Here is an 11,313-nt window from a genome sequence, read left to right as displayed (position 1 = left end):
TGGATAGGGAGGGGACAGATACAGCCTCTGGATAGGGAGGGGACAGATACAGCCTCTGGATAGGGAGGAGTTTATAAAAGGAAAAGGGAAAGCCTTCTGTTAAGATGAGGTTGTTTTGATTGCACAGGTTAATTAGGGTAGCCAAAAAATGGGGCTTTTGATCACTAGTCTTCCAACACTTTGGTAGCTGGAACTCAGTAGAGAGCCTCAGGAGGAGGAAGTGGCCCAACATGGGAATCTTGGTGGCTAGCTTCAGGAATGTAATCTCACACAATTTAGCAAGGTACAGGGAATGGGAGAGAAAGGGAGAAGGGGAAACCATTTGCTGACCTTTTTACCATGCCTGAACTTGTGTTTCTCATGCTCTGGCGTGCTAAAGTCCTCCTCCTGTCCTCTCATATCCAGGCCTTTAGAGTAGCTAACTGATTTCTGTTTGTACTTTAATTAACATGACTTAATCATCTTAGTAACCTTGTTAAGAGTTTACCTTCATTATATAACTTTTTACATAGATGTCCTCATGTAGGGAGAATTCTCTCTTTATTATTGCTCAAATAATCCTGTCAAGCAAAGAAAAAGTACCTTGGGCATTTAGATGTTACTAGTCCATTTCATTTAAAGCTTGTAAATTGCTTTGGATGGTCTGGAATTGGTTTGGAGTGGGAATCCAAATATGAACCACAGCTATTATAACCAGCAGTGGAATAGACAATTGTATTAATACTAGGGAAGCAGTGGTGAACCAGACTTAATGATTGCTTCTTGGAGTTTGCATCATAAAGGAGAGATGAAATAAATAAGTATGAATAATAATGTAAGATACAAAAATAGTCTTGTTAAAAATCAAATTAAGATTATGGACTATAAAGACATAGTCAAAATAAATTTTATGAGGAAATCTAATGTATCTTTGATATCCATCAAAAAAGATTGATTGATAGAAAATTGAAACTTGTCTCTGTTTTGGGATTTCTAGTAGTTAGGTTAGGTAAATGACTATTAAATAGATTGTAAAGTTCAGGCAGGTTGAGAGAGCAAGTAAATAGAAGGTATAGTTGTGGATTTCAACTGTTTGATCTCAGAGAAATCATCCATTAGTTAAGAAACCAGGAAGTACAGATGAGTATAGTATAACCTAGGACAAACACTGGTATTTCTGGCAATCCAGGTTTATTTTGAATTGAATTTTATCAGATTGGCCATCCAGGTTTATTTTGAATTGAATTTTATCAGATTGGCCATCCAGGTTTATTTTGAATTGAATTTTATCAGATTGGCAAACCTTGTCTACAAGGAAATGATCAAGGTACCATGAGAATTTTTACAAAGGAAATACAAACTTGTAACTGGTATCTAATACAGAAAAGATATTATAAAGGTAACTTTTCAACTTATGGGCTCCCAAGGATAATGAATGTCCTCATAATTCACAGTCTAATCTATTTTTCTTTGAATTTTATAAGATGTCATGTCAGACAGCGCAGGTGTAACTTAGACTGCCACCTTCCACTGAATAGCTTTCATCACCAGCACACACAGTTTTGGTGCAGAGCGGTGAGGTGCCCCTTTGTGTGAAAAAATGCTAACCATAGTGAATAGATAGTTCTGGAATTGGTCAATGGGCCCAGAGCACAGGAGACTTCTATATGATACATATTAAAAGTAGAAATGGGGCTCTATTACGCCCAGGATCAGAGGTCATTGACACAACATCTGTCCCAACACTGGGAGTAATTGGGACCAGCAGGACCCAGGCACACAGGAACTCTGCCAGCCCAGTGGCTCAGGTTGCTTCTGGTCTGTCTGGGCCAGCCAGTGCCCTGAGCAGACCTTGGGCGCAAGCTCTGAAGCCAGTCTCACAACACCTAGAGGAAGCCCCACTCCCAGGTGATCTAACAAGCCTAGTGTCACAGGATCCCAGAAATCACAGGATCACAGAGACAGCTTGACTCTAAGGAGTTCTGACACAACCAGGATCACAGGAAGGACAGGCTCCAGTCAGATTTAGCAAGGGAAGGTAGCACTAGAGATAACCAGATGATGTGGGGCAAATGTAAGAATATAGGCAACACAACCAAGGTTACTTGGCATCACCAGAACCCAATACTCCCAATGTTGCAAGTCCTAGACCCACCATCACACCAGAAAAGCAAGATTCAGATATAAAATCACTTCTCATGATGATGATCCAGGGCTTTAAGAAAGACATAAATAGCACCCTCAAAGAAATACAGGAGAACACAGGTAAACAGCTAGAAGCCCTTCAAGACGAAACACAAAAATCCCTTAAAGAACTACAGGAGAACACAATCAATCAAACAGATGAAGGAAATGAACAAAACCATACAGGATCTAAAAATGGAAATAGAAACAATAAAGAAATCAGAAAGAGAGACAACCCTGGAGATACAAAACCTAGGAAAGAAATCAAGAGTCATAGATGCAAACTTCACTAACAGAATACAAGAGGTAAAAGAGAGAATCTCAGGGGCAGAAGACACCATAGAAAACATTGACACAACAGTCAAAGAAAATGCAAAAAGCAAAAAGCTCCTAACCCAAAACATCCAGGAAATCCAGGACGCAATGAGAAGACCAAACCTAAGGATAATAAGTATAGAAGAGAGTGAAGACTCCCAATGTAATGGCCAGTAAATATCTTCAACAAGATTATAGAAGAAAACTTCCCTAACCTAAAGAAAGAGATGCCCATGAACATTCAAGAAGCCTGACATAAGTATTAGAGATTTTGCATTACTAATGAAGTGGGCTATCTTTACTCTAGATGTAGTTTTATTTAAGTTATATTTTTTATTACTGTGATGTCATCTGCTGCCTTGATACATTCACTCATGCATCTCATTTATGTAAGTGGAGGCAATGATTTTGGAAGTTGCACTAAATACAATTGTCCAAGCAGTATCGTGAGTGCTTTTTTATCATGGAAGGGCCATTACACTGTAGCAGCTATACTATATTGGTAGGTGATGGAGACTCTTTAAGATGGTTGTAGTCTGAATCATGAATTCAGTAAGTATTAAATAAGTTTAGGTGATCCAGGCTCTAGTTTATAGACATGCATACTGTTTATTTTAAAAATGAATATGCAATCATATTATGTAGAGTTATACATACTTCTAATTGGTGGAAAATAACTTTCCCGTGTGGGGCACCATTGAAGTGTCTGGGTTTGTCGTCCTGTCAGTAGTAAGCAGGGGTAGTAAGCACTGCATAGTTTTGATGTAAAGATTTTAAACTAACTTTATGTATTTGTGTACCTTTATTTTGTCATATTTTGGTTTTAATGGGGCAGTATAGTTGGATAGAATACTGCTTTTGTAATTCTATGGGTGAAATGCTTATTCTAACTGGGTTATTTGAGTTGCATGTGGAATTGGAAATGTTCTCAATGAATTGAATTTGTCAAAATAAACCAACAGTAGACAGATTAGCAGCAAATAAAAGTGTTAACAGTGTACATGAGCTATAAAAATGACACAGTAAAAGAAGATATAGAGTTTGAGGCTTGAATAAGCTCTGCCCCCTTCAGAATCATTACTACAATTAAATTTGACCATAGCAAACAACAAATAACAACAGGAACAAACAACTAGGAAAAATAATTCATCTAAGGGGTAGGTAACACAAAATTCCTATGTGCTTGGATGCAGTGCTGGGTTGTTAGTCTCTTTCTCTGTGCTCTGAGTCTGATCTTGTTTAATGAAGTTACGGTTAGGGGATAAATGTAGGCTTTTGTCTTTGGCCCATCTTTTCTCTAAGAAGGTTAGGGAACCTCAAACAAAACCCCCTGTATCTGCTGTTCCCTACATGTTTTCTGTTTGATGTCCAAAGCAGAATATATAGAAGAGGCTGGGCAGTCGTGGCCCATGCCTTTAATTGCAGCACTTGGGAGGCAGAGGCAGGTGGATTTCTGAGTTGGAGGCCAGCCTGGTCTACAGAGTGAGTTCCAGAACAGCCAGAGTTACACAGAGAAACCCTGTCTCAAAAAACCAACCCTCCCACCCCCCCAAAAAAGAAAGAATATATAAAACAGTTGAATGTTTTAAATTAAACACACAAACAGACAAACCAAAAGAAACAACAACCATATTTCTGCTTTTAGAATGCCTCATATATAAATGAGAGTCTTTTTTTTTTTTTTTTCCCAGCAATGTTTATTTCCACAAATGTACAGGGAGAATGAAGCTGACAAATTGAGGTAAAACTATCAAGACAAATGCCATGTGTGAAAGTTAACAGTCATAATACTACTGTTGTCTCTGTTTGTCTCTGTCTCTCTGTTCGTGTCTGTGTCTCTCTGTATCTGTGATCTGTGTCTCTCTGTATCTGTGTGTCTCTATCTCAATGAGAGTCTTTTAAACCTGCAGTCATGATCTATTATTCACAGAAATGCACTGTGAATGACATGAGTGAACCTTGTTCATACGCTGCTGAGTGTTGATGCAACTGCCATCCTACATGAGGCTCCTTATTGTTTGAGATATCCTTCCATCATGTTCATTGGGGCTTAGACATGCGGACCTCGTGTTACTGATTGCAGTTATTTCGACTTCTAGGTTCTTTGATATGTACTTAAGTTCATTTTAAATAGTGAGTTGGCCCTGTTAGAGAAAGTTGATTTTTCTCTTCCCATTCTTTGTGAATGCATTTCCTTCCTCCTTTTTTTACTTTCTTCCCTACCAAACATGTAAACTGCCTCTTTGGTAAAGGCTTTGATAAGAGTTCGTTGAGCCTCCAGATCAACTTGATGGTTTTAGTATCACCAAAGGCTGCAGTGGCCTTTTTTGATACTAAAACATAATGAATTAGATTGAAGATGGTCAAATTTATAGATGAAATGATTGCAACTTGGGGAAAGCCTGGGATGGTTCTGTGCAAGTGAAAAAAATGAGCATCAATGCCAATTTTCTACCTATATGAACTCTTTATGTATATGTGTGTGTTTGAGCTGGGGTAGGGGGCTATGCAGCTGAGTATAGATGCCTGTGGAAGCAGGAGGAGGGTGTAGTTGTAAGAGCCATCACAGGGAATTTGAATGTTGATAAGTTTACAGTTAACTATGATTCAAAATATTTGGAGGTAACATGCATACAAATAAACCTTTTCTGTTTTGTTTTCAGGGTTTGGGTAAATCTGTAAAGGAATTTCCCACAGAATAATGTCTTTGGTAAGGTGATATTTAATTTCATTTAGTATATACAGTGACATGAATCCATACGCTTAACCCATCTGCTTCATAACTTATCTACTTTATAGTTTGATTTCAAACTAGCCTATTTTTTGTTTGAAATTTTCTATAGTGACAATAAAATAAAGAACTGATATCTTTACTTTTTTCATAAGAGGATATCTTATGGACATATTTACCTAATATTTAATTGTTTTGTTATCTTCATTACATAGAATATTTTTATAAGCTCTACAGACATAAGAAAAATGTTTTTATGAAGACATTGCAGTTTTTATTAGTTTAAACCACAAGCAAGTTAATGTCTTGTGTTTTTTGTCAGCTTGTATTACAATTAGTTTTTACACACTGAATTGTGATTTAACAGTATATTCATAAAGCCCTTTATACTTGTGATAACTTTCTTTTAGAACCAATTTTTGTTTTTTAATAAAAGTTCGGTGTCTAATGCAGCAGAAGGAAAGCTCCCATACTCACAGCTGAGTGAACCTAAAAGAAAGCAATGTGTTGATAATGTTAATGTAATAGTACCTACATTTATGACTTATTTATTTCTATTTCTGTGTATGTGTGTACAGAGGCCAAAAGGCATTGGATCTCATGGAACTAAAGTTATAGATGTTTTGTGAGCCACTCAGTATGGGCGCTAGACACCAAGCCTTGGTCCTCTGCAAGTAAGAGGTCTTTAACCACTGTGTGTAGATGGGAAATACATGTGGTTACCAACAACTAATGGTCAGGTGTCTTCCTGTCTCTCTCACCATATATTCTGAGGCAAGCTGTCTCATCAAACTCAGAGCTTGCTAGTTCTTGTTCTGCTACTCAGCTTGCTCCCAGGATCATTTGTCTCTGTTTCCAGAGCGTTGTAAGTACAGGGAGCTGCAAACCCACCTAGCACTGACCAGCATTGACTCTGTCCTCACACATTTATGGTCATTGCTTCACCTGCTGACCACCTCTCCAGCTCTGTAAGGTGGATTTTCACATTTTAGGCATATAGCATCTTGCTTTTTATCCATTGCTGTAAATTGCCTTTCACTGAATATAATGTTTACTGATGGGTTTTTTGTTTGTTTGTTTGTTTGTGAGGTCTGGTTGTGGTAGTTGTATTGTTTAGTTGGTTGTGGGCATTAAACCTAGGCTCTTGCAGATGACAGTCAACATTGTCTCTGGGCTACCTATTTAGTCCCTAGTCATTGCATACACATGTCCTCACTCATAATAAGCTTTGCCTTAAGCCTTCAAGACATAATGAAAGCCTTTCATGTCTTTGCAAAATATAGATAGGGGATGCATATACTGAGTGGTTTTTGAAGATGTTATCAGATTATCTTTAGTGTGTTATCATAGTTTATAGTAAAAAGCCTGTAGCGTTCACGTGAATATGTTTTAGTGTGTTATCATAGTTTATAGTAAAAAGCCTGTAGCGTTCACGTGAATATGTTTTAGTGTGTCTAAAAGTGATTTCCTAGACCTCTGTGATCTAATGCTGCAGAGGCTGCTCATGTGTGACAATTATTAAAAAAAAAACAAACAAAAAAACACTCAAACCAAAAACTCTTAGCTTAACTGTGCTGGCATGGCATTAACTGTAATGGCATGTGCTGTGGTCCTAGCATTCCATTACTCAAGAGAATCAGGCAGTAGGACCACTTATGGGGTCTCTCAAGGAGACTCTGCCTCAAACAAGAAGACAAAAATCTTATTTTGTAGCTACATTGGTAATATTTAAGTTCTGTATTTGATATTCTGTTTGAAATGTTCTATGGAGCGGGAATATTCTTGTTCTTTTACTATTACTTATAAAACAATAAAGTGCCTCAGTAAGCACTGTCACAAAAGGAACTGTGAGGCCATGCTATCAGCCTAGAGCATAGAACGCTGCTATAAAAGGACTTTTTGTTATAGACACTAGACAGCACCTCAACAGGCTGCTTGCAGTTAAGTGTAGTTTGCTTTGTGGATTTTGTTTTGTGTCCATGCTACCACCTACCAGTGATACACATTCTCTTATCATTCCCTTTACCTATCCCTGTTAATTCTTCCCTAAATATGTTTGTCTCTTAAATTCAAAATGGTTTCAGGGCCTCCTACCTTCTAAAGACTACTCTTAGGGACATCACATTGTACTGTCATCAAAGAAAACAAGTTGACTACTTGTTTACTTGGAATTATTGAATGAATTTATGTATAGTGTTTACAGATAATTTTTATTGAAGAGTACATTAGTCTAACTTGTAAGAGAATTGTATATATATAAAATCAATGTATTTATATTGAAAATAGTAACTTATCTATTAAATGAGTAGTGACTAATTTTTGTGGAATGACAAATTAATAATTTAAAAGTGTTTTTGTTGTTAGTTTGTTTGCTTGCACACTTGAGTAAGCAGTTAGGTAGCTAGTGTTTCATATTCCTAAGCTCCACTAGCTCTCCCCGTCATTACAGTATCTGGGACATACCTGTTAAGTTAGAATACTGGATCTACTTTCAGAGCTTAGGCCCAGATCCTTCTTTCTGTTTCCTTTGCTGAGCTCCATCATAATTGATAACAGTGTTGACTGTTACAGGTCCTTGAGAGCACAGAGCTCTGGCCACCCCCTGGGCTTCCAGAGATGTTCTCACATTTACTCATCTCCATCAGGAAGATTCTCTTAGAGCTGTAACACTGATGACACACATAGTTGAAAGAATTTCCTCCCAGTTTGCGAGCTTCTGAATTTTAATGGATTTTTTTGTACTATCTTGTTAAAGAAGTATAATTAGTATTTAAGCTGTTATAAGTTGATACATTGATTTCAGTAGATAAAGTAGTTGCTGAAAACTAGTTCAAGAAAACCAGTTGCTGTCAATAGTATAATCTTCTGAATCTGTACATTGTTATCTACTGTCACTCCCTCCCTCACCCCCCCCCAAGTCATTTTCTAAAGGATAAATCTTTTAAAGTGAAATAGTACAAGCTTGGTAATTTCCAGGTGTTATCATAATATTGAAATGTAAATCACCAGCTAAAGTAGCTCTTCTTTGCTTCCTTAGACCCCAGGAGCACCTTATACATACACACCCCTAAATCTACTTAGGGAAGGAACTGTTGTCAATGTCTGTGGGGTTGTGAAGTTCTTTAAGCCTCCGTACTTAAGCAAAGGAACAGGTAAGAACTGAGATGTGGGGTGTTTCATGGACAAGAGCTCTGTTGCTGGACTCAGGACCACACTCCTTTTGTGACCTGGGTCTTAGAACACTTTCAATCCTAATTTTCAGATGCCACACAATACCGATGTGTATTCTTTGGCTATTTTAATTTATGAAGTGAATGTACTCGTTAGAGTTTTGAGTTTTGTTCAACACAATACAAATAAAATTTTTGGTTAAGTGATGTTAAGTGCCATGAAAACATAGTGTATTAAGTTTGTGTATGAAGGTAAATATGTTACCAAATACTGACCATTCCAGTACTGAACAGTCGTACATCAGTCACTCTCAAGTCTGGCACAAAAATGAAAAACAGAAAGAAAAAAACAAATAAGTATAGCATGCATTAATGGGTGCACTGTGTAGACTGTCTTGAGAGGATAAAGTGTGCTGGTAGAGGAAGTGAGAGTATTTCTGTGTGGTGAAATACTTCACCTGCTGACTATCTCCTCAGCCCCTGCGTTATCTCCTCCCTCCAGTTCTTGCTCTGACTTCCATCAGTGAGACTGTAAGCTATGTGGTGAAATAAACTCTTTCTTCCCCAAGTTGCTTTTGGCCATAGTGTTTCATCACAGCAATAAATCCCCAACTAAAACATTCCCTACCCTGATTTCTTTAAGTTTTCAGTGTTCTTCAGTAGGAGGGCATGTGTTTCGATGCAGTTTTTTCTTTGATAAGTATGTTTTAAGTGTCAACATCCTTTTACTCTTCCCTCAAACTTCAGAATTTGCACACCATTATAAAGCATTGAACAAAATAAGAAACAAGGAGAATCACATGGTTTTGAATTTCTCTGACTATATTACTGTTCCACTACAAATGGGCCTATTAATCCTTTTCTCATTCATCATAAAACTACTGGGCTGTCTCCTGCTATTTTCCTGTCTTAGCAGATAGATTGTGGCCCTGGCCATCTTGTCAGATGGCTTGTTTATGCTGACTCTCACTTTCTTCTCTCATTGCATGAATATACTAGATGCAGTTTCCTCCTTTCTCAGGTTTCACCTGGAAGTTCTGAAGCCCAGATTCTGGGTGAGGGTGCTTAGAGGTGCCTTAGCCTGCCTTTGCTTCCGGCTCACTTTGTTTCTGCATTTGAGTTCCTGCCAGCTGACAGGTGGACCTTAGGAATGACAGCATAGGTGCACTGCCAGCTGACAGGTGGACCTTAGGAATGACAGCATAGGTGCACTGCCAGCTGACAGGTGGACCTTAGGAATGACAGCATAGGTGCACTGCCAGCTGACAGGTGGACCTTAGGAATGACAGCATAGGTGCACTGCCAGCTGACAGGTGGACCTTAGGAATGACAGCACTGCGTCTGCCTGTCAGTATTTTCCGGAAGGGAATATTTTAGATCACATCTTTCTTTACTATGGAAAATACTAATTTTTTAGAACTTTATTGCTTTGTTTTCCTTATTGACTATTATTCACTCATTTAAAAATGTCTGCATTAATTTTTTGGGGGGGTATTTGATGAGGATGGATTTCTTTCTACATTCTTGACTTTAAAATGATTAAATAGTTCTCTAGAAAATCAGTGTAGAATATTTATATTTATTTCCTTTTATATTTTAAGGTTGATTTTTGCAGTTTGCTAGTTATATCTTTTTATTAAAAGACAATAGGGAAGAATAATTTTTCTTTGGCATTCTTAAGCATATTCTTATTTTGTAAGCACTTTCAATTACCTTAATTTGTGTTTAATGTTTTTTCCCCAGATTATTGTTCTGTTGTCACAATTGTGGACCAGACAAACGTGAAGTTAACATGCATGCTCTTTAGCAGAGACCGGGATACCCTTCCCAGCATCTCTAAAGTTGGAGACGTTGTTTGCTTCCGTGGGCTCAAGGTGTGCTTGGCACTTTCTACAGTCAACATTTACTAGAGAAGAAGTCTGCTAGTAGTAATTATATGCCTCGTCAGAGAGGACATTAAACATTCCAAGAGACAAATGTCAATGGTATCAGGCATCAATTATTTAAATGAATTACCTGCCCTCTTTCCTGTTTCAGAAACTATGATGGGGACTAGTTCCTGTTTGTCTTCCCACTTCCAAATATAATCCATTTTATCAAGTTTCCATGTAGAATTTGTCAAGGATGAAAGCATAGATCTTTGTCTCTTTTTAATTGAATTTTAAGTTTGGGTCTTACTGTTGCTCTGTCTGACTTCAGACACCTGAAATGTAGTTGTGTAGTCCTGATAGGCGGAGGAGGGAAGATTAAAATTCAATTCAGCTATAAAAGAACATGAATCTTCAGGACAAAGCACTAAAGAGAAAAGGCTATATAAAACATGCCAAAAGTCTGTTTTTATCCATGGGTACTTGCCTGAAAGCTATGCTGTATAGGTAGGACAAGATCACTTAAGGATTGTAGAACCAGGGAACTGAAGAGATGCACGGGTAGAGGTGCTTCAGGGCCAGCTTAGTGAGGCTTAAATAACTTTATACCTCATTAACAGTTACTTTTTTCCCTTATTTTGTGACAAATTATTATCAGATGCAACTTAAAAAAGAAAAGTTCAGTTTGGCTCAGTCTCATGGTAGAGATGTTGGTGGCATTGTTCCTCACAGGGCTGCCAGAGCAGGAAGCAGAGAACATTAAGACTAGAGCTAGAGGTGGTGGGTACCTAGTTCCAACACCCAGGGTCATATTCCGTAGTATCCACGAGCATTACTACACAGGGCCATGTGGCAGGCCTTGCACACAAACAGTCACAAGCACTTTGTCCAGTTCAGGTAAGACAGCACGGAGCCGCTCCTTATCTCACAGAACCCTTTTTCTTGTATGAAGGCTTCTCTTGCACTTCTATCAAAACCTACAGGTTCCACAAAGAAGGCTGTTTGCAGGATGAGCCCCACTGGAAAGAAAGGGCTTTGTGAAATCCTTGAGTCATTCACACTCATG

The 11,313-nt window shown here is 38.1% G+C and overlaps 1 protein-coding gene across 1 annotated transcript in view; it reads left to right on the top strand.

Moving 5' to 3' along the window:
• Positions 1-11,313, top strand: part of LOC116074491 (protection of telomeres protein 1-like) — a 60,575-nt gene that overhangs the window by 3,268 nt on the left and 45,994 nt on the right. Inside the window, exons 3-5 of the mRNA XM_031347051.1 lie at positions 5,142-5,188; positions 8,247-8,361; positions 10,123-10,253. Coding sequence (XP_031202911.1) covers positions 5,180-5,188; positions 8,247-8,361; positions 10,123-10,253 — 255 coding nt within the window. The 5' untranslated portion in view covers positions 5,142-5,179. The remainder of the gene's footprint in view (positions 1-5,141; positions 5,189-8,246; positions 8,362-10,122; positions 10,254-11,313) is intronic.

Source organism: Mastomys coucha, unplaced genomic scaffold (genome assembly GCF_008632895.1).
Source record: "Mastomys coucha isolate ucsf_1 unplaced genomic scaffold, UCSF_Mcou_1 pScaffold3, whole genome shotgun sequence".
Classification (NCBI taxonomy): domain Eukaryota; kingdom Metazoa; phylum Chordata; class Mammalia; order Rodentia; family Muridae; genus Mastomys; species Mastomys coucha.
This window is presented reverse-complemented; position numbering and strand designations above follow the sequence as displayed.